Source organism: Scyliorhinus torazame, chromosome 16 (genome assembly GCF_047496885.1).
Source record: "Scyliorhinus torazame isolate Kashiwa2021f chromosome 16, sScyTor2.1, whole genome shotgun sequence".
Lineage (NCBI taxonomy): Eukaryota > Metazoa > Chordata > Chondrichthyes > Carcharhiniformes > Scyliorhinidae > Scyliorhinus > Scyliorhinus torazame.
Window position 1 is genome coordinate 12026870 of NC_092722.1, and position 25615 is coordinate 12052484.

A 25615-nucleotide genomic window follows, 5' to 3' on the forward strand; every position below is an offset into this window, starting at 1 on the left:
AGCTGATATCGGACTGGCTGGCAGTAAGAGAGCGACGATTAGGCTCCGTGACCCTGGGTTGTGGATGCAAAAAAAGAAATTGCACCTGATTAATGTGCAGTGACCCTGGCTGTGTGTGTGGCATTTGTGTGTGTGTATAAGTGTCATGGAAGAATAGAATTGGATGCGGGTGTGAGTCACCTCTAGTCCAGCATCCTGCCCCTACTTGCATTCGGCGTGGCCACTTGAGCGGGTGGCAGCTGTGATAATGTTCGGCATGTTGTATTTAACATTTCCACGACGGGGAGCGGAGCTTGTTGGAAGTAACTGAATCCTTGGAGTGACAGCCAGGGAGCCACCTAATTAAAGGGTTCAGCTGACGGCAAACTGTGATGATGAAACACAGGCAATTTATTTTTGCCACAAAGATGCCCCACGTTGAGAGCTCGCCGAGGTGACTTGTACACGCTTAACCGCAGGCCCAATCCGAGACAGCCCAGGAGAGGATACGTGCACAACCAGCGGATGTCTTTCCCCTGATGCCACATGACACTTTTTCTCTATACAGTCAAACTGCACAGACATTCATTTAAAAAAAAAAAAACATTTTATTAATAGTGCCATTAATAAGGTGCAGTATACCCTGACTAATGGTGTACAGGGTATCTCAAAAGGTTGGCTCCTGCCGAGACTGTGCTTATTACATTTGGGAAAATGTCAGTCAACGTCTGCGAGAGCTGCAGCTCCCGATCTGACAGGGATGATGAATTGATTTGTGTAAGTTGTCATTTCTGGCTGTGCACAAACTGATCTACACTGCAGGTATTTGGCTTATCAAAAAGAGGGATGTGCGCCTCCTATCAAAATCCAGCCACCCAAAACTGGGGTTGTGCGAACACTAGTGAAGCAACAGAAAGCTCTGATCTCACAATTCCGCTTTTAGCGAATCGAAAGCACCGCATTAAGAAACGTGCGTGTGCACGGGAAAATCAAAAATAAACGCAATTTAAAATGCTGGGCCTGTAGTTCTGTTCCTGGGGGGGGGTCCTCTTGATTTTCTTGGGCTTTCAGTGCTACCGTGTCACATTTGGGAAATGATGTGGAATTCGTTCCAAGTGTTGGCTTGGCTCGTCTGCCACTACCCTTGCCCCCCAGATTGAAGGTCGGTGGCACACTCCAGGTTTCCAATGAATAATCTCCAGCGCCATGCTGAGGGAACATCATAATGGCCCATTGAGTCCATGCTGACTCTCTGTAGAGCAAACCAGTCAGTTCCATCTCCCCGATCTAACTTCAGAAAATCTATTTCCCTCAAGGCCCCATCCAATTTATTTTCAAAATCATGATCATCTCCTCTTCACCACGCTCAGAGGCAGAGAGTTCCATGTCATTGCCACTTGCTGAGTGAAAAACACTTTTCCCTCATCCCCTCCCCCCCCCCCCCCCCCCCCCCCTCCCCCTGAATCTCTTGCCCAAAGCCCCCTAGCCCTTGTACAGCCAACTAATCAGACCAGCTTTTGCCTACCTTATCTAAACATGTCATAACCTTCTGCTACCTATGCCACATCTCCCCATCACCTTTACTCCAGGTAGAACAATCTCAGGTTGTCCAACCCTGTAGCTAAATCGCTCCAAACGTGGAATCGTGTCGGTAAATCTCCTTCCCTTCCGTCTCCAGGACCCCTCACATTCTTCCCACATGTGGTGACCAGAACTGGACTCGACACTCCAGTTGTGTGGCCTAACTGGAGCTTTTAAGAGGGTTCAGCATAACTTTCCCCGCTTTTGCACTCAATGCCTCTGTCTGTTGAGGCGCAAGCTCCCATATGCTTGGCGAACTGCTCTCTCTCTCTCTCGGCTGACTTAAGCTGCGCTGCGTGTTGCAACTTTGTGGGTTTTTTTTTTAACAAGGGCAAAAGTGACCAGGAAACCAATTATTTTCAAATCAAAATAGAATTTATCATCATTTATCTGTTGCAATTTTGTTCCCGAGCTCTTCCCTTTTCTGAACCTGTCGACAGCGATGTCAATGTGTCAATCAGCATGATTCCCACATGTCACCATGCAGCAGGGTTTTTTCTTTATGTATCCCTGATAGACGCATCAGGGGTTTGCACAGGGCTAAGATCGATGCAACTGCTCATAATTGGCTGCCAGCCAGGCTACTAAATTATAAATACCATGGCAACGGAAAAAAAAAAGAAAACCTTACTACTTAGATAATTAATTGACTGAAGTAAATAGTGAAACATTTTAATTTTTGTCACTGCTTCCCCCATAAATATGTACAGCGCGCGCCTCAAAACAATTGGAGAAGCTGAGAAATATGAATTTTATAAAAGTGAATTTAATGTCAGCATTGTTCAGGTGAGTGGACCTCAGAGCAAGATAAATAGACGTCCTCTATTAACAGAAAGATCATAAGACCATAAGATATAGGAGCAGAATTAGGCCACTCGGCCCATCGAGTCTGCTCCGCCAGTCAATCTTGGCTGATATTTTGCTCATCCCATTCTCCTGCCTTCTCCCCATAACCCCTGATCCCCTTATTAATCAAGAACCTATCTATCTCTGTCTTAAAGACACTCAGTGATTTGGCCTCCACAGCCTTTTGCGGCAAAGAGTTCCACAGATTCACCACCCTCTGGCTGAAGAAACTCCTCCTCATCTCTGTTTTAAAGGATCATCCCTTTAGTCTGAGATTGTGTCCTCTGGTTCTAGTTTTTCCTACAAGTGGAAACATCCTCTCCACGTCCACTCTATCCAGGCCTCGCAGAATCCTGTAAGTTTTCAATAAGATCCCCCCTCATCCTTCTAAACTCCCAACGAGTACAGATCCGGAGTCCTCAACTGTTCCTCATACGACAAGTTCTTCATTCCAGAGAGCCAATCATTTTGCTGTTCTACTGGCGATGACCCTTTTCTGCAACTAGCTCAATACCCTCTGGCAAACTCTGAACATTGCTCTTGTTTTAGTTGCTGGTCCGGACTTCCAAACCAAATCTGAGCCTCTCAAGTTGCGGAATAAACTTAAAATGCACAGTGTTTACAGATAGGAAAAAAATACATTGCATGTGGAATTAATCCTATGAGCGGGCGTAATCTGTTCAAGGGAACCAGCAGATAAACGGTGCGAGGTTCTTCGCTTTCACTGGGTTCGCCTTCTGAAAACGCCCGGGGGGGGGGAAAAACTGTCGGACAGGGTCGCAATCGAGAAATCCGGATAGACTGTGCGTTAGGCAATCGCCAAATCGGAATTTATTTTTTACAGGAATTGGTTTGAAAGTTTTGAGGGACTTGGGAGTTTGAAAAAAATTGCACGTCTTTTCACCGCTTTGACCCAATATAAATAGATAGGTTAAACAACAAACTGCATTTATTCATTCCTCCATTATTCTTTCAGGAGATGTGTGTGTCGTTGGCAAGGCCAGGATTTCTTGGCCATCCCTAATTGCTCTTGAACGGAGTTGTTGGCTACTGTCAGAGGGCGTCAACCACATTGCTCGGGATCTACACTCACAAGTAGGCCAGACCAAGTTAGGCTGGCAGATTTCCGTCCCTAAAGAACATTAGTGAAGCAGATGGGTTTTGTTTTTAAACAATGATCGATGATAGGTTCCATCATTACTGAGACTAGCTTTAGAATTCCAGATTAATGAATTGAATTTAAATTCTACCAGCTACCATGGTGGGATTTGAACCCATGTCCCCATTAGCCTGGGCCTCCGGATTACAGTCCAGCGATGTTACCACCATGCCACTCTAGCACCCAAGGTAATTCACAGGAGCGTTATCGAACAACATTTGACACCAAGGACTGAAGGACACATTGGGATAGGTGATCAAAAGCTTAGTCAACGAGGTAGAGTTGAAGGAATATTTTAAAGAAAGAGATTCGGAATGAGAGGTGGAAAGGTTTGAGGAGAAATTGCAGGACCTAGGCGGCTGACGACGTAACCTTCAAAGGTAGAGCAATGGGAATGAAGAAGTGTCCAGATTTGGAAGAGTGAAGGGATCTTGGAGCGCTGTAGAGGGTTAGGAAGCTAGAGAGGGATGAGGACGTGGAAGAGTTCAAAAATCAATATATCGTCCGGACCAGTAGCCACTGTAGCTCACAGAATGCGGGGAATGGACGAATGGGAATTGGCGTGAATTAGGGCAGGGGCAGCAGAGTTTAGGATGAGCTCATGTTTCTGGAGAGTGCATGATGGGAAGCTGCCCCGGTTAGGTTGAAGCTAGAGGTTTAAAAAAAAGGCATAAAATGTGAATATTCAAAAACGCAAATGAGTACCCCAGAGGGGGTGGGGGGAACAAATGTGAGTTGGGGGCAAACAAGTGAGAGACAAGAGCAGTGGCAAAGAAGGCCTCAAGAATCCTCTCGAGGATGAATGAAGAAGCAGCTGAGGAACATACAAACCAGGAGCAGGGGGAGACCATTCAAGACCCCTCAGGGTCTTGTATGTTTCAATCAATCAAGGAGTTTTGCACTTTCCCACAAATTACCGGCGCTCCCAGCTGAGAGAAGGAGGGGACTCTGATCGCGAAACTCTGCCCCCCCAGAGGTGAAAGTTCAATATTCCAAATGGTTGAAGCCCACTCAGTGGCCCTGCGCATCATATCAAGTCCACTCAAAGAAAAATCCATCCTGTTGCCTCGGGCACAGTGTACGCGTGTAGTAAGCCAAAAGTTTTGGTTTACTGGCCGATTAAGTTTAATTTACTTTTATCGTTTCAGCGGGTCGGACCATAAGGATTTTGTAAATCTAATATAAAATAAAAGCAGCTAATGGAAAATCGTTACAGGGCAAATTCTGGTGGTAAACCCATTACTAAAACACTCCAGTTCCTTGAAAGTTTGCATTGATTTTTTTATCCACACAGTAAAAAAAAAAAAAATTGCTTTGACATGAATACAAATATCTGGTGGTTGATATTTCTCCCAGAGTTCAGCAACTGCATCCACATTGTTACCCAGAATGACCAAAATAAATGAACCTTCTGCTGAGGTGTATCGTGTCCGTGAGTCCAAATGATAAGGCTTTTTGACAGAGTAAATAAGAAAAATCTGTTTCCACTGGCAGCTTGGTAGGTGTGGTGAACCGCTTTCCACTGATACTCACTGCTGTATATATATATTCACTGTTATTGTTTGTTCCATTGTTACTTACTGTTGTTGTTGTTCTTGCTTCTGTTGGCTCCGCCTCTGGCTCCGCCCCTCGGGCTTTGTATATAGTTGGCCGATCTGTGGTCCTGCCCCCAGTGAGGAATCAGCGGCCTTGCCCCCAGTGAGGGATCAGCAGCAGGCAGGCACACATCTCAGTGTATTAAAGCCACAATTTAGTTCTCTCACTCGCTCAGTCTATTATTGATGGTCCATCAGTAGGGCAACTGCTCGGCCCAAGTGCGCAAGAAACTGCAAGTGTGCGGTGAACTCAGCCCAACGCATCACACAAGATTGCCACGCACACATTGATTCTGTCTATACCTCCTGCTGCCTCGGGAAGGCAGACAGCATTATCAGAGACCCCTCCCACTCAGGCTTTGCCTTCTTCCAGACCCTTCCATCAGGCAGAAGGTACAGAAGTCTGAAGACCCGCACATCCAGACATAGGAACAGCTTCTTCCCCACAGCTACTAGACTCCTCAACGACTCTCCCTCGGACTGATCTGTTCCCTGTAAGAACACTATTCACGACGCCCTATGCTGCTCTTGCTCATGTATTTGCTTTGTTTGGCCCCTTGTTCCGCACTGTAACCAATCACTGTTTGTCGATGTACCATTTCTCAATGTTCTCTGTCGATTATTACTTTTTGTCTACTATGTACGTACTGTGTACATTCCCTTGGCCGCAGAAAAATACTTTTCACTGTACTTCAGCACTTGTGACAATAAATCAAATCAAATCAGAAGGGTCAATAACTTGAGCACTTGGATTTAAAGTCATTGCCCAAAGTTCCCGAGGTGAGATGCGAACATTTGAGCATGGTGTGTTGTTAGGGTCTGGAATGGGCTGCCTGAAAGGGTGTTTGGAAGCAGATTGAATAGTAATTTTCAAAGGGGGAAATTGGATATATAATTGAAGGGAAGAAAATTGCTACAGGAAAGCAGTAGAGAGTGAGATGAATAGGGCAGCTCAAGCACAATGGGCTGAGCTTTCTTCTAAGTACTGGGACTCTGGTAATTCAGGGACATATATGTTATGACCCCTTCGAGGGCCAAGGACTGTGCTCTATATGATTCCCCCTTACACAGCTCAGTATGAGCTCGCCTGGTCATTGAGGGCGGGGTTTCCCCGTAACAAGGTGGAACCTCTCTGTATAAAACCCTGACTTGGGTGCAGGTCAGAGAGGACGGCCCTTCGGGGAGAGCTGTTGTAGTTTTGTTATTTGTGTGTACCGTAATAAACCAGTTGTTCATTTCTACCTACCGTGCGTTCCTGTTGTCTCTCCTGACGGGTTCTACAATCTACGCTCTTCCAATGAGAGTGCTGCCAACTAAAGGAGAGCCCAGGCGTGGATTTACACAGGATTGCAGCTTTGGAAGCTCAAAAAGACCCTGGAAGGAAGCAGACACTGTTAAATGCGTTGGTTGTTGCGTCAGAACAGGACAGGCCATAGGGCTGTGGCAGGAGCATTAAATCTCTCTGCTACTCCTGAAAGGTGTTCTGTCTCTTTGTCGCTTTCATGTCAAAGTGCCTTTCAGAGCAGAATTGGGCAGGGCACCCCCAGGCCTGATCCCCGACACTGACAAGATGCCAACTGGGCACCTTGACACTGCCAGCATGGCACCCTGGCGCTGCCACCTGGGCAGTGCCAGGGTGATACCTGGGGGCTGCTGCCAGAGTGCCAGGCTGGCAGTGCCTAGGTGGCGTCAGGGATGCCATGGCACAACCCTGCCCAGAGCCTGACTACCCAGACCCCAATTGCCTGCGAGACCTCCACAAGTGCTGGGACCTCTGGTCCATGCTAAACGGTGCCCGCTCGGGGTCTCAAACTGCTCAGTTGGATATTCAAATTTAGATCCCACCCTCAATGGGCAGGATCCAGATTGTGTTAGATTTTGCTACGCGTGACCAGGCCGGTGAATCCCGTGCGATGCCTCTCGCGGAATGTAGCGGTCTCGTCGCATCCTGAATTGGGCGATGAGGTGAATGCCCTGTGACTTGCTGTCTAGGAAATAAACTAATTTAAGTTAGAAGCTAGCTTCAGGCACGTTCTTCCTCAACGCACAATTACAGGAATTATCAGCAGCCTTTTAACAATTCAGCCGGCTGTGTCTATCTAGTTAAGAAAACTTGGGTCAGGGGATTTGGTAGCAGCTTGCATTAAGCCTCGAGTGATGGGGTAAAGATCTGGTACTGTCATTAAACTGGGATGAATCCTAATCAACGTGTAAGTCATATTGAGCATGGATCTCCAACACAAACTGACTGCAAGTGAACACCAAACTGATAATCTCAGTCAGAGGCCTAAGAATATAATTAGATACACGTTTCACTCTTTGTTCTAATGCAAAGGCGTTTCATGAGGTGATTTAATTTTCCTCTGGAAATTGTTGCTGGAACTGAGATTTTTCTCCACATTTCTTGCATTTAAAATAATCAAAACTTGGAGGTGATGGGGAGGCTGGCGAAGTTGATGGGGTATGGGGGGGGGGGCGCTGCTGGTGATGGTGGGGGGGGCGCTGCTGGTGGGGGAATACAATTTTTTGATAGGCGGTCCTTTATTAGAAATGGGGAGGATCCGGTGTGCGTGGGTCTCACCCCCACAACCCAAAGATGTGCAGGGTAGGTGGATTGGCCGCGCTAAACTATCCCTTAATTGGGAGAAAAAGAATAGGGTACTCTAATTTTTTTTTCAGAAATGGAGAGAATTAGGGGCAGCACGGTAGTGCAGTGGTTAGCACAGTTGCTTCACAGCTCCAAGGTCCCAGGTTCAATCCCGGCCCTGGGTCACTGTCTGTGCGGAGTCTGCACGTTCTCCCTGTGTCTGCGTGGGTTTCCTCCGGGTGCTCCGGTTTCCTCCCACAGTCCAAAGATGTGCGGGTTAGATGGATTGGTCATGAAAAATTGCCCTTAGTGTCAAAAAGGTTAAGCTGGGTTACGGGGATAGAGTGGAGGTGTGAGCTTGAGTCGGGTGCCCTTTCCAAGGGCTGGTGCAGACTCGATGGGCCAGATGGCCTCCTTCTGCGCTGTAAATTCTATGAATGCTCTAGATGCCCTATTGAACATCAAGCTAAAATTTTGAGGATTTATGGAGAAGTGGGGAAGATTACCCCACAATCTCAGGGGAGAGGCGGTGCCTCAAGAGAGTGGGGATCAGCAGTGGGGAGCATTGACGTTTTACCTCTGCTTCTCTGACCTGTGCTCCCTGGGAGCATAGAATGAATCCCCCGAGGCTTAGCTCTGCTCACATCATATTTATGTCAAGCATGCCTGTTTGTTTGTTTGTGGGTTTTTTAGTAATCTGGCTGCATAATGTCCCTGATGTTTTCGAAGCTGGTTGACAGAACATTGAGGGTGAGACTCTGAAGAACTGTTTGCATATCTCAATATTCTCAACGCAGAGTGGGAACCACCCACCTGTACCCATGCCCATAATTCAGTAAACAAGGCTATAAAAATAATTGTGCAGAAGTGTTGCTTTGTGTCAATAGCTGAATAGGACTCCCTTTATGGAATGTGTCCCACCAGACAGTTCCCACCCTGACAGCCTTTCCCTCCATTACACCTTAGTTTACTTCACTACTTTACGATAAAAAAATTCTACCCTTTTTCACCACCAACTGAGAGATCATTCGAGAGGAGGTGGAGGCATCGTGTTGTGTATTCTCTTGCATCCTTTAGGAAAGGACCCACCTTCACTCAGCTCCTTGCTGATCTGATGGTGTTGACTGTGGCACGGTGGGTAGCGCTCTTGCCTCTGAGCCAGAACATCGTGGGTTCAAGTCGCACTCTCGAGACCTGAGCATAAAACCCAGGCTGGCAACACTTGAGGAGGTGCTGCACCGTCAGAGATGGCGTCGTTCAGATGGGATGTTAGACTGAGGCCTTGTCTGCCCTTTTGGGTGGGTGAAGTAAAGAAATCCCACCGCCCTTTTGTAAAGAAGAGGAGGGGAGTCCTCTCTGATGTCCTGGGCGATATCCATCCCTCAACCAACGTCTACAAATAGCTATTTGGCCATTGTCTTATTGCTGTTTGTTGGGAGCTTGCTGTGCAGAAATTGGCATTTCCTACATTAAGGAGTGACTATGTTTTGGGAAGTACTTCATTGGCTTTGAAGGGCTTTGGAATGTCCTGAGGTTACGAAAGATGCTATGCAAATGCAAGAGCCTTTTCTTTCATTGCGTACTTGTAAAAAAAAAAGTAGAGAACTTTCCCCTCAAACATCTGGCTCTGTTCAATTAGCTGGACCGTGTCCCTTGTAGCGTTTTTTTTTGCTCGGCATTTCTGTTCATGACCTCCAAATGCTGTTTGGCTTCACAGCACCATATGGAAGATTGAGTCGTTGGCCAGTTAGTCGCTAGGCCGGTATAATAGCACAGGGCTCGCTCTGTCCCTGGCGATGTCAAGCTCGGAAAACTTGCAAAGAGAAAAAAAAAATCATTTGAGCTGAACTGGGGCAAGAGGGGAGAAGTGAGATCATTTTAATAACTTATGTTCACCAGATGTGATGTTGTTGCAGTCTGTTCACTGAGCCTGCGTTAGCCAAGTTGGAGCAGTCCTGTTTCTTTAAAGGGAAGGTGATTAGTGATTCGTTAGCTCTATGATAATGATTTCTTCAACGCACCCTATATTGGTTGTATATTCCCTATTAGTCACTAAGTGGAAAGTACATTTATTTTCCTTTTTGAGGCCTGAAACCTGGTAGGATTTTCTTTAAAAGACACGTGACCAGCAGCCCACACATAGTTTCTCTCCTGTATGTGTGTATGTGTGTGTGATGTCAGCACTTACTTGTACACCACTTCCTAGGCAGCAGACAGGGTAAGTAACACAGAAATAGAAAGACCTGTGGGGCCATGGGAAGCACACACGCACGGGTGATTATCTCATCTTGTGTTGCACGGTGTTCAGGGGACATCTTTGAAATCAATAGATGCTGCCTGCGTTGTTTCAGGTTTCTCTGTAACGTAAGCTGGTCTCTGAAACCCTCTCGTGAACTTACGAGTGCTCACAGTTGCTTATTTGCACTTAGCAGTATTGAGGTGTCACTTGTGGCGAGCCGAGCCGGCAGTTATTGGTCCCTTTTCTGACCCCTGTCGATTTTAAAATACCGCACAGAATGTACCCCCCCCCCGCCAGTGATTGGTCTCAGCTTGTTGAAGTATAGAACTGGGTGAAATTGCTGTCTCTCTGCAATGTGTGTCTCCCGCTCTGTAATCCCAGGAGTGTCCAGATGTTGTGGAGGAGTTCAGTTTTTTCTTTAAAAAAAATAAATGATGAGGTTCAAATTGGATTTATACTAGGTGCTGGTGTCCTGGGGGAGAGCGGGAGGGGGCGGGGGGGGGGGGGGTGGTTGAGGGGGGAGGAGGGGGAAGGTGTGCCATTCCTTGTGGGGGATAACGAGAGGTGCAAGTGGGGAGAGGTGCTGGGACAGCAGCAGACACATTGCCCTTTTAAGGGCGGCATCGCCCTTTTAAGGCTGCCGGCGTCCAAAAACCGAGGGATAAAAGGGAAGAGGCACATTGTGGGGGTGGGGAATCTCTCTGCGGTTGGCCTTTTTGTTGCGTGAGCACAGGGTTCAAACTGAGTTGTAGCTCTAGGCGGCCCAAATGACTCATTCAGGTGACGCTTGTGGATTAACGGAGAATATATTTAACTGGCAGTCTGCTGATAAGTTGCCAGGGGCTGTAAAAGAAGTTAGCACAGAAGCAGAGGGGAGGGTGGGGGTGTGTGGAAAGTAACTAGATGCAAACAACATTGTGGATCTTGGCTTTTAAATTCTTAACTTTAGTATCTATAAATGCAAGGGTTTTTTTTTCCCTCTGCGGTGTCTGATTCTCTTGACGAGTCCCTCCTGCCCCCTCGCAGCCGAGGATAGTTTTATTCCCCTGATCTTTACTGCTGCATCCGTGCCAACTGTACAGGTCCCAGTCTCCCCGTGGACAGTAACTGGCCCTTTGCACAGTGTCCAGAGGCAGGTCACGGGGAGGATGTGTGTGCTAACACTGGAGCAGGACACTGCCTGATTCATTCCAGGTTATCGGGCGCTCTGTGCTGTATCTATCATTTAACCACACGCCAGCACAGGTCGGATGGGCCAAAAGGCCTGCCCCTGTGCTGTATATACCATGAGCTTCCAGCCTCCTGATGCACTGTTATCCAGGGCGTAGGGTGCAAAGGAGACGGGGGGGGGGGGGGGGGGGTGGAGGGGAGGAGGAATCATCTTGCTGCTTTTAAGCTGTATCGATCTCTTGTAGTCAAAAGAACAAGCTCCTTTTAATGTGATGCTCCAGATGTTCCTATTAACAGGCTTCAGTCGATTTGGTTTAAAAGAATTACAGAAATTCGCAACCATGGGATCCTGATGCTGCAAAGTCAGCACTGGGTGGATGTTCTCTCTGACCCAAAGTCGTGACGGAGTCGACCAGCTCATTACCTCTGCGGTAATCACACGACCGTATCAGAGAATCGAGGTGGGCAGCTGAACCACTTGCCTGGAGATATGAATCACTCACAACAGCGCGGATGCTCCCGGAGGGGCACAGCTTAACTCGGGAGATGACGAGCGGTCATTTTCTTTGGCTCTGTTGCTGCTCTGCTTGACCTGGTCGTGAGGCTGCTGGTCATATTGGCTGGGGGGTGACTAGTGGGTTCATATTCCAATTGAATGACATTGTCTCTGCTGTTATGTCCCAGTACATTTCCAACCTTAAACACAGGCAGACTGTGACAACAGGGTCTTGTCAATAGATTTAGTGAGAGTGCTGCTTCTGTCGATAATTTGTGTATGCCACTAACTGATCTCCTGTGCCGTTGCTCACGATGAGGCAGAAAACTCTGCAGATGTTTTATTTTTTTAATTTAGAGTACCCGATTAGTTTTTCTTTTCAATGAATGGGCAATTTAGCGTGGCCAATCCACCTTTGGGTTGTGGGGGTGAGACCCAGCCAGTCACGGGGAGAATGTGAAAACTCCATATGGATCGAACCTGGGTCCTCGGCGCCGTGAGACAGCAGTGTGAACCACTGCGCCACCGTGCCACCCTGATGCAGACGTTTTATAAGGGTGTATCTTGTAATGTGCAACGTTCTCATTTTCCTACTGAGCTAGGGTCACGTCTCCCTTTAAAGCCACGCACTCTGAGTGTTTTAAACAGATACATCCTGAGGTCAGTCAGGGCACAATTGTCCTTTGCTAGATTGGAAGCAGTTGCCTGGAAATTCCTAGCTCCCCTTCAAGCTTTGGAAAATGAAAAACCCAGCAGGAAACGACGTGACCCCTGCTGCGTGAAGTACTCAAAAACCCCTACATCTGTTCACATCATCATGTACCGCCGGTCGTTAGCTTTCTACCACTAGCCCCTTCGCTCAGCCAATTGTTGATTCACTGCCTCTGTAGTCCCAGGTTGTGCGAGCTTTATTATGAGCATCACATTGAGTCTTGTTCAAATTGCAAAGAAGAATGCTGCAGAAGAATGCTGCAAAACAACTCGTTTTGGTTTTGTATCAACTGATACAAATTCAAAAAGAAAATGTATCGATGTGGAAGGCTGAATTTCATCGGGAATTGGTTTGTGCTCAAATAATCATCATTAGGGTCTGTGCAACAGTAACAAAAACAACCTGTTCGAGCCGCTTGAAACCATTACTTACACTAACTCAGCAGCACCTCACCTGAAAACCCCAAAGCTATTGGGGGTGGAGGTGAGAGGGTACGGTTACTTGGGCAGCTGAACACAGGTTTAGCTGAGAACACTGTGGGATGGCACAGTTTATTTAAGCCGTCTAGTTGCACCTTAGCCTGCCAGCCTAAATCGTTCCGGGTAGACTCCGTGTGACTCTATGCTGGGCCAAGATTCTCCCAATATTATTTGAGGGGGTGGGGGAGGGGAGGGTGGGGGGTGAGATAATGGGGTGGGGGTTTAATTTCCTCAGTTCTCCAGCGAATACTGGTGTTAGCATTACCAAATGTGCTTAGAAAGATGAGTTTCATCAAAGCGTGTTTAACTGCCATAGGATGGGAGGAAATACTGCCTGCTGCTCAAAATTGGACATTGCCTGTTACAACTTTTGGGGACATCAAGCCGGAAGCCCAATGGGAAAACTGAATTTACTTTCCAGCCAGAGGTACACAACTGGTACACAACTAGGGCTGGTTTAGCACAGTGGGCTAAACAGCTGGCTTGTAATGCAGAACAAGGCCAGCAGCGCGGGTTCAATTCCCGTAACAGCCTCCCCGAACAGGCGCCGGAATGTGGCAGCTAGGGGCTTTTCACAGTAACTTCATTGAAGCCTACTTGTGACAATAAGCGATTATTACAATAGTGATCCCTTGATGAACCTTACATTTCCTCCGTGGCCCTGCCACCACCGATCTCCTCCTCCAGCCTCACGACCGTCCGAGATATCTGCACTCGTCTAATTCTGGGCACTTCAGTGACCCTGATTTTAATCGCTCCACCATGCTTTCAGTATCTTGGGTCGCAAAGCTCTGGAATTCCATTCTTAAACCTCTCTACCTCAGATTCCAACTTGAAGACATTCCTCAAAACCTACTTCATTGACCAAGCTAATATCTCCTTATGTGCTTTGGTGTCATATTTTGCATTATAATGGTCCTCTGACAAAACTTTGCACTATTTATTACATTAAAGGTGTTAACTGAAGACAAAATATTGCTACACATGCCACAATTTGCAACAGGTTCTGGTTCAGAATAACCCAGGGCCACTTTGTCCCTTTCAGACACAAAGAGCCAATTTGATGGCTTCAATCCTAACCTTTAACAATCACCAAAACAAGTGCATTGATAGTGCAACAACAGTTGGTGTTTATACAATAATAATAATCGCTTGTCACAAGTAGGCTTCAATGAAGTTACTGTGAAAAGCCCCATAGCACCTGTGGTGCAGTAAAACATCCTAAGGTGTGTTGCCAAACAAAATTTGACACTGAGCCACATTAGGAGCTATAAGGTCTGATCACCAAAGCCTTGGTCAATAAAGTAGGTTTTAAGGAGTGCCTTTAAAAGCAGTGACTTTGAGAGGTTGGAGAGGTTTATGGCGAGATCATGGCTTAAGCAGCTGGAGGCACAAACCCCAATGGTGGTGGTGGGGGAGGAGGGGGGGGGGGGGGGTGACTAAAACCGGGAGTTGCGCACAAGCCAGAACTACGGGGGTAGAGGGAGGGCGGAGTGTTGTGATGCGATGCACTGCCGACATCAGGTCACCACGTTTATAACTCGTCAGTTAGATAGAGATTAATTGCCAAAGATGAGATTGGAAGCTAGTGTTGTTTCTGCAGCTCCCTGAACGTTGCTTTTGTTTGGATGCTCGTGCACACGGCTCTCTGAGATGAATCGATTACTGGGGGTTCATTGTATCCACTGTGAAGATACACTCTGGGATACCGGCCATTCCATATTAGCCAAACAAGGACATTTAGTTCAGGCATCTTGGGTCGCACAGTGGTTAGTACTGTTGCTTCACAGCGCCAGGGTTCCACGTTCGATTCCCGGCTTGGGTCACTGTCTGTGCGGAGTCTGCACATTCTCCCCGTGTCTGCGTGGGTTTCCTCCGGGTGCTCCGGTTTCCTCCCACAAGTCCCGAAAGACGTGCTGTTCGGTGAATTGGACATACTGAATTCTCCCTCTGTGTACAAGAACAGGCGCCGGAATGTGGCAACTAGGGGCTTTTCACAGTAACTCCATTGCAGTGTTAAGTGATTGTGTTCAGCTTTGGTCTCCTTACCTGAGAAAGGACGTACTGGCGCTGGTGGGTGTGCAGAGGAGATTCACTAGGTTAATCCCAGAGCTGAAGGGGTTGGATTACGAGGAGAGGTTGAGTAGACTGGGACTGTACTCGTTGGAGTTTAGAAGGATGAGGGGGGATCTTATAGAAACATATAAGATTATGTAGGGAATAGATAGGATAGATGCGGGCAGGTTGTTTCCACTGGCGGGTGAAAGCAGAACTAGGGGGCATAGCCTCAAAATAAGGGGAAGTAGATTTAGGAGGAACCTCTTAACCCAAAGGGTTGTGAATCTATGGAATTCCTTGCCCAGTGAAGCAGCGGAGGCTCCTTCATTAAATGTTTTTAAGATAAAGATAGATAGTTTTTTGAAGAATAAAGGGATTAAGGGTTATGGTGTTCGGGCCGGAAAGTGGAGCTGAGTCCACAAAAGATCAGCCATGATCTCATTGAATGGTGGAGCAGGCTCGAGGGGCCAGATGGCCTACTCCTGCTCCTAGTTCTTATGTTCTTAATGTAAGCCTACTTGTGACATTAATAAAGATTATTATTATTTTTTTAAAAATGTTTTACAGTTTAGAGTACCCAATTCATTTTCCCAATTAAGTGGCAGTTTAGCGTGCTCAATCCACCTAGCCTGCACATCTTTGGGTTGTGGGGGCGAAACCCACACAGACACGGGGAGAATGTGCAAACTCCACATGGACAGTGACCCAGGGCTGGGACCGAACCCGCGTCATCGATGCAATAAGGCAGCAGTGCAAACCACTGCACCACCGTGCTGCCCGAAGATTATTATTATGATGAACTGCCCACCTCTGTAAACTACCAGACTATAATGGGAGAGGGTGAAGTCAGGAATTCTTGTTCCCCAAATTCAAAATGCTCATGTCACCGGGAAAATCTGTGATCTGAATAATCCGCACAACTCGATACAAGCAAGGCAGACTGAAAATGTACCTCTCAGTGTGCGACAGCTTCGAAGCTGCGTGTCTACGGGGCTCGCGGAGGGCGTGAAGTATCTGTGTATCATGGCTGCCAGGGTTGGGAAATAAAAAAACAAATGAAAATGAATTGTTTCTCGCCCCTTTGCAGACCTCCTGAGGGCTCGGCAAGAGGCAGTCGCGGTCGTTCGGAACTCCGGGGCCATGGAGGCTCATATTCCATCTTCAAGTAGTTCATCAAGTCAAAGGCGGAAGCAGGGACTCCCCCAGCACAGGGACGCACACTTCAACGAGAGGTCAGTGTCAGCTCTGCCATCGCCTTGCTGCAACATGAATGCAAAAGTATCCGTCGCTTGACTTAATCATTGGAAGCGGAGACTTACAAAAAAAACAAATCCACTTTGCTCTCTGTGAGGGGCACCATTGGTATTTGGACATGCAGCAAACAGTTTTTGTCTTTAGTCCCGGCCTTACTTAAACAATTGTTATCGTTACAATTCTGAATTCACGTGACGCCCTTATTCCCACATTTGCTTTTTCAAAATTCCATTTTTCTCCAGCCTCCATCTGCGACAGGTTGTTCTTTGCCGCTTTGGCACGAGTTTAAAATGCCATGCACTGAAAATCTTTATCACACATGACTGGTGCTACATTTTGATATGGGCGGCACGGTAGCACAGTGGTTAGCACTGTTGCTTCACAGCGCCAGGGTCCCGGGTTCGATTTCCAGCTTGGGTCACGGTTTGTGCGGAGTCTGCACGTTCTCCCCGTGGCTGCGTGGGTTTCCTCCGGGCGCTCCAGTTTCTGCCCACAAGACGTGCTTGTTGGGTGAATTGGACATTCTGAATTCTTCCTCAGTGTACCTGAGCAGGCGCCGGAGTGTGGCGACTAGGGGCTTTTCACAGTAACTTCATTGTGGTTAATGTAAGCCTACTTGTGACGATTATAAAGATTATTGTATTATTATATCAGTGAGACCTCCGGCAAGGTTTTATACACTGAAACCTTTCAAGGGGCAAAAGCCATTCTGGGCCTATTTGAATAACAATATAATATAATAATCTTTTATTGTCACAAGTAGTCTTACATTAACATTGCAATGAAGTTACTGTGAAAAGCCCCTAGTCGCCACATTCCGGTGCCTGTTCGGGTGCACTGAGGGTGAATTCAGAATGTCCAAATTACCTAACAACATGTCTTTCGGGACTTGTGAGAGGAAATCGGAGCACCCGGAGGAAACCCACGCAGACACGGGGAGAACGTGCAGATTCCGCACAGACAGTGACCCAAGCTGGGAATCGAACCCGGGTCCCTGAAGCAGTGAAGCAACAGTGCTAACCACTGTGCTACCGTGCCGCCCTTGCGGTAGGAGTGAGGTGTAAGTTGGATCTTGCATAAACTGGCATCTAAGACTGACGGAAAAAGAGTTATTCAGCATAACCTCTACTTTTATACATCACCATTAACATGGTAAAATAGCACGGGAGCGAGGTTGAACAGGTTCTTTGGAGTGGAGGACAAGTGCGGGAGGTGCGGGGGAAGCCCGGCGAACCACACACATGTTTTGGTTGTGTCCGGCACTGGAGGGGTATTAGAGGGGAGTGGCGGGAGTGATCTCGAAGGTGGTGAAGGTCCGGGGCAAGCCAAGCTGGGGGTTAGCTATATTTGGGGTAGCGGATGAGCCGGGAGTGCAGGAGGTGAAAGAGGCCGACGTTGTGGCCTTTGCGTCCCTAGTAGCCCGGCGTAGGATTTTACTCATGTGGAAGGAAGCGAAACCCCCCGGCGTGGAGGCCTCGATAAACGATATGGCGGGGTTCATAAAACTGGAGCGGATGAAGTTTGCGCTGAGAGGATCGGCTCAGGGGTTCACCAGGCGGTGGCAACCATTCCTCGACTATCTAGCGGAACGTTAGGGGGAAAATAGATAGCCAGCAGCAGCAGCCCAGAGGAAGGGGGGGGGGCTAAATTGTTTGTGTTCTAGATGGGGTGAGGGGGCAGGGGGGGAGCACTATTTCGTGTTATTTTGTTAGTTCACTATTTTATTCGAACAATGTTATCTATCAGTTATCATGTTACCGTGTTTGTTGATTTGTAAGGGGGAAAAATTGTGTTTGAAAACTTTAATAAAATATATATTTTTTAAAAAAACATGGTAAAATAGGGCAGCACGGTGGCGCAGTGGGTTAGCACTGCTGCCTCATGGCGCCGAGGTCCCAGTTTCGATCCCGGCTCTGGGTCACTGTCCATGTGGAGTTTGCACATTCTCCCCATGTCTGCGTGGGTCTCACCCACACAACCCAAAGGTGTGCAGAGTAGGTGGATTGACCACACTAAATTGCCCCTTAATTGGAAAAAATGAATTGGGCACTCTAAATTTATATTTAAAAAAAAAACATGGTAAAATATCCGCAGTCTCCCTACACTGGACAGTAATTGGACAAACAATTTGATACCAAGTCACAGGACGGGCATTAGGACCAGTGATCAAAAGCTTGGTCAAAGAGGTGGGTTTTAAGGGTGTCTTAAAGAAGGAGTGGGATAAAGAGATGCAGAGGTTTAGCCAGGGAATTCCAGAGATTAAGGGCCTAGACAGCTGAAAGCTGACAGACGGCCGTATATGACCTGTGAATAAAAGAACCAAAAGGGAACAGTATTGTATTTCCTCAAATCAACAACAGAACTTTAAGTTGCTACCTTGAGATGAAAGGCAGATTGCAACCTATTGCAGTCTGGCATGGCAAAGGTCCTTCTGTGTGGCTCTGTGAGCTCGGAACTTCTTAAAATATCATATTCCAGTCAGAACATTTTCTTTAGCATCTTCCCACTCTCTCTTTTATTTAGCCTATTTACTTTATTCTCCCCGCTTTGAACTGTGATCAGGGGTAGATGCACCCGTCAATGGCCAATGCTCACAGTGGGCAGGGGAGTTCACAGGTGACAGACACCAGTGTTCCTCAGCCATTGAGCTGAATGCCCAATAATGCTGATTTGATGCTGTTTGAGGGAGGAATGTTGTCTGAGACAAACTACTGTTCATTGAATAGTGTCTTGGGATCTTACACATCCACCTGCCACACTGGAACAAGTAGATGGGCCAACAGTCTTGAGGGTGGCTGCTATTCCACTAACGGTCCCATTAATAGAATCCCTAGAGTGCAGAAGGAGGCAGTGCGGCACATAGAGCCTGCACCGTCCCTTGGACAGAGCACCTACTTAAGCCCATGCCGTCACCCTATCCCCAGTAAGCTTACCGAAACCGTTGGGCATTAAGCGGCAATTTAGCATGTCCAATGCAGCTAACCTGCACATCTTTGGACTGTGGGAGGAAACCGGAGCACCCGGAGGAAACCCACGCAGACACGGGGAGAATGTGCGAACTCCACCCGAGGCCGGAATTGAACCCGGGTCCCTGGAGCTGTTGAGTTTTGCAGTGAGCATAAGAACAGGAGGAAAGGATCTCCAATCTATCCCACCATTCGGTTAGATCTGTAACTTCATTTACCCAGCATGGTTCCAATAAGAGCTCAGGGGATCCGAGAAGGTGGTTCAAACAGAGGTGATTTGTAACCAAAAGAAAAGGCCACAATGCAGCGTACAGCACATAGATCCCAACCGGGACTACCGATCGAGCCGGTCCCAATCCGGCCGGCTTTTAAGGGTTGATTCTATGAGCACAGCCGATGGGCCTCCACCCCCTCAGCAAGGGAGCCCGTATTCCAGGAGTCCCACGGGAAGATCAGTCGGGTCATCCCAGTGGGTCACGTGAGGATGGTCACAGCTCCGTATCCCTCAAAACACTAAACCTAACCACAGTCTGTCAGTCTCCGCTTTCAATTGATCCTCGGGGCTGTGGTTTCACAGGAGGGAGATCCAGGTTTTCACCAGCATTTGTACAAAGGTGAAGGGTATCAGTGCTGGGAATGCCATCCAGTGCTCAGTTAGGCACAATATTCCCATTCCACTGACCTGCAAAGTCGGGGGGGGGGGATTTCCTGCCTGACGGACGCAACAAAACAATCCGTCCACCTTTAAAGGATGGATTTATGATGATTTTGTTGACACAGAATACAACCCTCCCGCAGGGCGTCCTGACTCCCAACTCCAAAGATCCACCCCTTCCCGTTTTTTATCCCGGTCACTCTTGCGACTCCGCCAATCGTCCGGGGTACATGAGGTCAGAAAAAGCCCCCGCCCTTTTTGAAGTGACGGGGAAGAGAGTCGGCATTTAAAAAAACAAAACGAAAACATGAAATGAGTCGATTGGGACTGGCACCACCCCAGTCTCATGCCTCCCCCCACCCCACCCCCAAAATAAAAAACATTGACCCAGTCCAACACGGGACTGCCTGCCTTTAGGAAGCAGTTTACTGCACGCATTATGTACGGTATTAGTTGAAGTGTGATGAATTATAGAGCTTTCCTTGGATGTTGTGTTTAAAAACTGTCAGAATAGGTATGTAATAAAATAGACGAATGGCTCCCACTAAACAAATGTGAAAGCAGAGACTATCAAATTAACCACTAAATGCAATACCTTTCCATCAGATTACAGAATGAAATCGGATTAAAGATTTACAACTATGATGCAGATTTAATAAATCAAATACTTTGGATGTATATGGTGCTTTTATTATTGATTTTATTTTCTGCTTATTCCAAACTAAGTTATTTTGGTTTTAGCCTCGTTTATTACCTGTATTGTATTTTCGAGACCATTTCTTCACATATATTGAATTTTTTTTTTCAAAACACTTATTAATAAAAATTAAGGCCTGATCTGCGTTTGAAGAGCAGAATTCCTGGTAACTCGGAGAGGCTCGGGAACAGTTTCTATTTGAACTCTGGGGGCAAGAGTGCAAAATGCGGGATTATATTATGGGGTGGCTGTGTACAAAGGCCAAAAAACACGCAGGAAGCTGTGATAGGTTCTTTCTAACAAAGTGCCCTGAATAGGTGTTTTTCTTTTCTGACTAACAGCATTGTAAACCCGCACTTTTAGATTGCGTTTTTCAAGAGAAATGTTTGATTCGCCAGTTGCCAGATTGGGAGTGTCTGTGGGGCAATCAGACATTCCCTTAAAATTCCAGCTGTGTGTCCCAGGGAGTGCACCATAGGGAGCTATCTGGGTTGCGAACGGTGGCCTGGTTTCTGTGTTTGGGAAAAAAAAAGAAATAATTGCCCACAGAGGAATTTCTGGTATTAGTTACAGCAGCAAAATAACCCTCAGCATTACAGGGACAATACATCAGCACCATCGACCCAGTCAAGCCTGGTCCACAACTAGTTATAACCATTCTTGGACCTAAATCGGTTGTCAAGGCCTGAACATTAATGTTTACATTTGTTTTCTGTTATTTAAGACAGTCTGGCCCATTGAACAAGACTGGGTAATACGTATAACATGCCAGGCTGCTCTATCCTCCTCTACTTCAGTTGTCCTCTTTCAGAAATTTATCGGGTTTGAATGGATTTGATCTCTTGCCACCTTTTTACTGCTTGGCTTTATCCTCGCGTCTCAATTACTTGTGTCTCTTTGGTGCTTTGTTTTTTGTAAGGGAAGCGAAGTCAGTCAGTAAGAGAACAGGGGCTCGATCTACCGGCCACGTCCTGCCCGAATGGGGGCGCGACACGTCCGCGAGACGTCTCCCCCCGGCTTCCCGACACTCGGATCTCGCGAGGCATCGCGATCAGGATCTCACCCACAGTAGGCAGGACCCAGTCTTGCATGCTTAACTGGGTTCTAAACCGACTTACGCGTGTTAGCGCCGGATCTAACTGGTTCCCAGCATCTATTGGCTCCCCAGGGAGGTCCCAGCTGGGCGCCGTTTAGCACTGGTGCACACAAGCGTGCATCAGGCGAAAACGTACCCGGGGGGTGGGGCCTCCTAGGCCATTCGAGGCGCCTGGGTGGTTAAGGGCAGGGTAGGGTGGCACCCTGGCTCTCATTCTGGCCATGGTACCTTGGCACTGCCACCCTGGGACTGCCAAGGTGCCCATGTGGCATTGCCAGGCTGGGGCGGACTCGCAGAGAGAGCCAGCGGGAAACTCCCAGCACAAACCTGGCACAAATGACACTTGTAAACCTTTCCGTTCGATCCCGCCCCACATTTGCTACCAAATATTAACCTCTATATACCCTATTTTATTGTACATGACTATGGCTCCTCAAAAACGTTCCCCCAGCTGTTTTACCAATATAACATCATTACCACCTTTTGAATGAGATTGTCAAACTGCAGCAACCTTTGTGTTGAGGGAGTGTGCCCATGAAGAATTGGGTTGAAGACCATGGACCCGCAGTTGTGCGATTGAAGCCTTTCTCGAGGCCGGGAGCACTCGTTCCATCGGTTTTGGTTCGGCTGGAACTCAGTTGACCGCACTCTGACCTTGGCAGTCTAGAGTTTATGAGGTCACGTCCTACTCCAGAGACTTGAGCAGGTGAATTATGCTGCACGGTCGGAGGTGTCATCTTTCTGTTCGGACATAAAGCCGTGACTTAGGGCAGCACGGTGGCGCAGTGGGTTAGCCCTGCTGTCTCACAGTGCCAGGTTCGATCCCGGCTCTGGGTCACTGTCCGTGTGGGGTTTGCACATTCTCGCCGTGTTTGTGTGGGTCTCACCCCACAATGCAAAGATGTGCAGGCTAGGTGCATTCGCCACGCTAAATTGCCCCTCAATTGGAAAAAAAAAATGAATAGGGTATTCTAAATTTAAAAAAAAATAAAGCCACGACCTACTTTTATTTTGCCTCTCGGGTATAAGCAAAAGATTGCCGGGCACTATGGGGGAAAAAAAGAGAAAGGGAGTTCTCACCAGAGCCCTGCCCAAAACATTCCTAAATTAGATCATTGTTACATTACTGTGTGTGGGATCTTGCTGTGCATTCACCAACTGTCCTGTTTCCTACATTACAACAGTGACTGCACTACAAAAAGTACTTTGTTGGCTGGAAGGCATTTTAGGATGTCCTAAAAAGCACTTTATAAAGACTTTTTTTTTTTCTTGCCCTCTCTCTTCATTTTCTCTCCTCTCACTCACTCACTCACTCAGACACACCACTCACTCACACTCACTCACTCACTCACTCACTCGCAGTAGGTAGCGATGTGTGAGCGAAATATCTTGGGCCGTGCGAATAGTACCTTAACCCATAGAACCGATGTTGTCTCACGATGTATGGGAGGAGCAGAATGGCCATAACAGGTCTCTTCAGAAGTGGAACACTGCGCTGACCTGCTCTTCTGTCCACCCTGCAGATCGAAGATGCCAATGTTTTCCACTTCAATTGTCAGCGACCACACATTAATTGTCCAATCAAAAGTCAGGAACCCTCACTTCTGCATCTTTCCTAACAAACCACTCCGGTACAAACCCCATTCAGGTTGACGGTCTGAAATAATCTTCAACAAAGTCTGGACTCTTATTGTGAACTCTCAAAATGTTAAAATGATCCATTATTGTGCAATCCTTCAAATGGCTTCCAGCCGCTCCCTGTAGTTTCTTTCCTGCCCCCCTTTATTCGGATACAAACAATTGCGAGGCTTCTCAATTTGTCACTTTTTCAGGAGAGATCGTACAGCCGTGTTACAGATTCTTATTTCAAAACAAGGTAGGAATGCTGACCAAAATACATACATTTGGGTAGGGCAGCCCGGTGGCGCATTGGTTAGCACTGCAGTTTCACAACGCCGAGGTCCCAGGTTTGATCCCGGCTCTGGGTCACTGTCCGTGTGGAGTTTGTACATTCTCCCCGTGTCTGCGTGGGTTTCACCCCCACAACCCAAAGATGTGGAAGCTTTGGAAAAGGTGCAAAGGAGATTTACCAGGATGTTGCCTGGAATGGAGAGTAGGTCTTACGAGGAAAGGCTGAGGGTGCTAGGCCTTTTCTCATTAGAATGGAGAAGGATGAGGGGCAACTTGATAGAGGTTTATAAGATGATCAGGGGGATAGATAGAGTAGACAGTCAGAGACGTTTTCCCCGGGTGGAACAAACCATTACAAGGGGACATAAATTTACGGTGAATGGTGGAAGATATAGGGGGGATGTCAGAGGTAGGTTCTTTACCCAGAGATTAGTGGGGGCATGGAATGCACTGCCTGTGGAAGTAGTTGAGTCGGAAACATTAGGGACCTTCAACCGGCTACAAAGGTACATGGATTACGGTATAATGCTGGGGTGCAGATTCATTTGTTCTTAATCTAAAACAAAAGTTCAGCACAACATCGTGGACTGAAGGGCCTGTTCTGTGCTGTATTTTCTGTTCTACGTGCAGGGTAGGTGGATTGGCCACGCTAAATTGCCCCTTCATTGGAAAAAATGAATTAGGCACTCTAAATTTATTTTTAAAAAGCAGATGTGTTGGATAGACTTTACTCCGAGGGATCAATGTTTCGCATGGTCTGTGAAACAAAGCAGTTGAGAAAAAAACATTTGGGTCATTTAAGATGAATGTCAGGTGCTAAACCTAGAGAGTTGGGATACTAAAGGAACAAGACCACCCCCACCACCACCACCACCCTGGCTGCAGACTCCGACCAGCTGGCTCACATCGTGGTTTTTGCCCAGAGCCTGACTTCACTGTTGCTGGACTGCCTGCCCTGCCCTCCTAAGCCCTGGCTGGGCCGGGTCGCCCCTCGCCCCCTCCCCACGCCGCTCGACGGCTACTCACTGGCTGGCTCACCTCGTGGGCTTCTCGCCCGGCGCTTCGCTGTGGCTGGCTGGTCTGCCCTCAGCCCTGGGTCGAGCAATCTGTCGACTGTGCCTTTTCTCACAAAAGTAAAACGCAGGCGGCAGGATTCTCCGCTCCTGAGACTAAGTGTTGACGCCGGGGCAGGATTCATGGACTTCCACGGCAGCAGAACTGGCGCTGCACGTGGACCGATTCAGCGACTGTTAAGCGGCCAGCATCAGCGCCACGTGGAACACCATCAAGAACAAAGAACAAAGAAATGTACAGCACAGGAACAGGCCCTTCGGCCCTCCAAGCCCGTGCCGACCATGCTGCCCGACTAAACTACAATCTTCTACACTTCCTGGGTCCGTATCCCTCTATTCCCATCCTATTCATGTATTTGTCAAGATGCCCCTTAAATGTCACTATCGTCCCTGCTTCCACCACCTCCTCCGGTAGCGAGTTCCAGGCACCCACTACCAATCGATTCCAATGAGAAATGGTGCGGGATTTGCCGGGTCCGTGATTGACACTCGGGAGGTTGACACGCTGCAGCCGCATATTAGCACTCCATTCCCCCACACACACTCATCCCAGCCAACAAGATGGCACTGGTTGCGTTGAAGCGAGCCCACCCCGCTAATGGGTTGGCTGGGGGCAGAGGGCACCTAGGGGGGAGACCTGGGAGGACACCTATATGACCTGGCCCAAAGGTCACAGTGGGCAGTCAGCGGTGTGTACATGGCCATCCACTCCGACTCCACAACCACCACCCGCTAAGCCCCCCAACCATCGGCACAACTGTCAGCAGGCTATGGCGATGTTGGACAGTCTCCCTTCTCTCTCCCCCATCAGCCACGTCACTCGTTTCACCATTTTTAAAAGCACAGTGAACCTTGCCATTGAGGGCAGCACGGTGGCGCAGTGGTTAGCACTGCTGCCTCCCACCGCTGAGGACCCGGGTTCAATCCCGGCCCCGGGTCACTGTCCGTGTGGATTTTGCACATTCCCCCCCTGTCTGCGTGGGTCTCACTCCCGCAACCCAAAGATGTGCAAGTTAGGTGGATCGGTCACGCTAAATTAGCGTTTAATTGGCAAAAAATAAT

At 47.8% G+C, this 25615-nt stretch overlaps 1 protein-coding gene across 13 annotated transcripts in view; it reads left to right on the top strand.

Annotated features, from left to right (window-relative positions):
- Positions 1 to 25615, top strand: part of samd11 (sterile alpha motif domain containing 11) — a 311850-nt gene that overhangs the window by 224627 nt on the left and 61608 nt on the right. For all 13 annotated transcript variants that reach the window (XM_072477949.1, XM_072477943.1, XM_072477944.1 and 10 more), the window contains one exon: positions 15989 to 16133. In XM_072477949.1, the coding sequence (XP_072334050.1) occupies positions 15989 to 16133 (145 nt within the window). The remainder of the gene's footprint in view (positions 1 to 15988; positions 16134 to 25615) is intronic.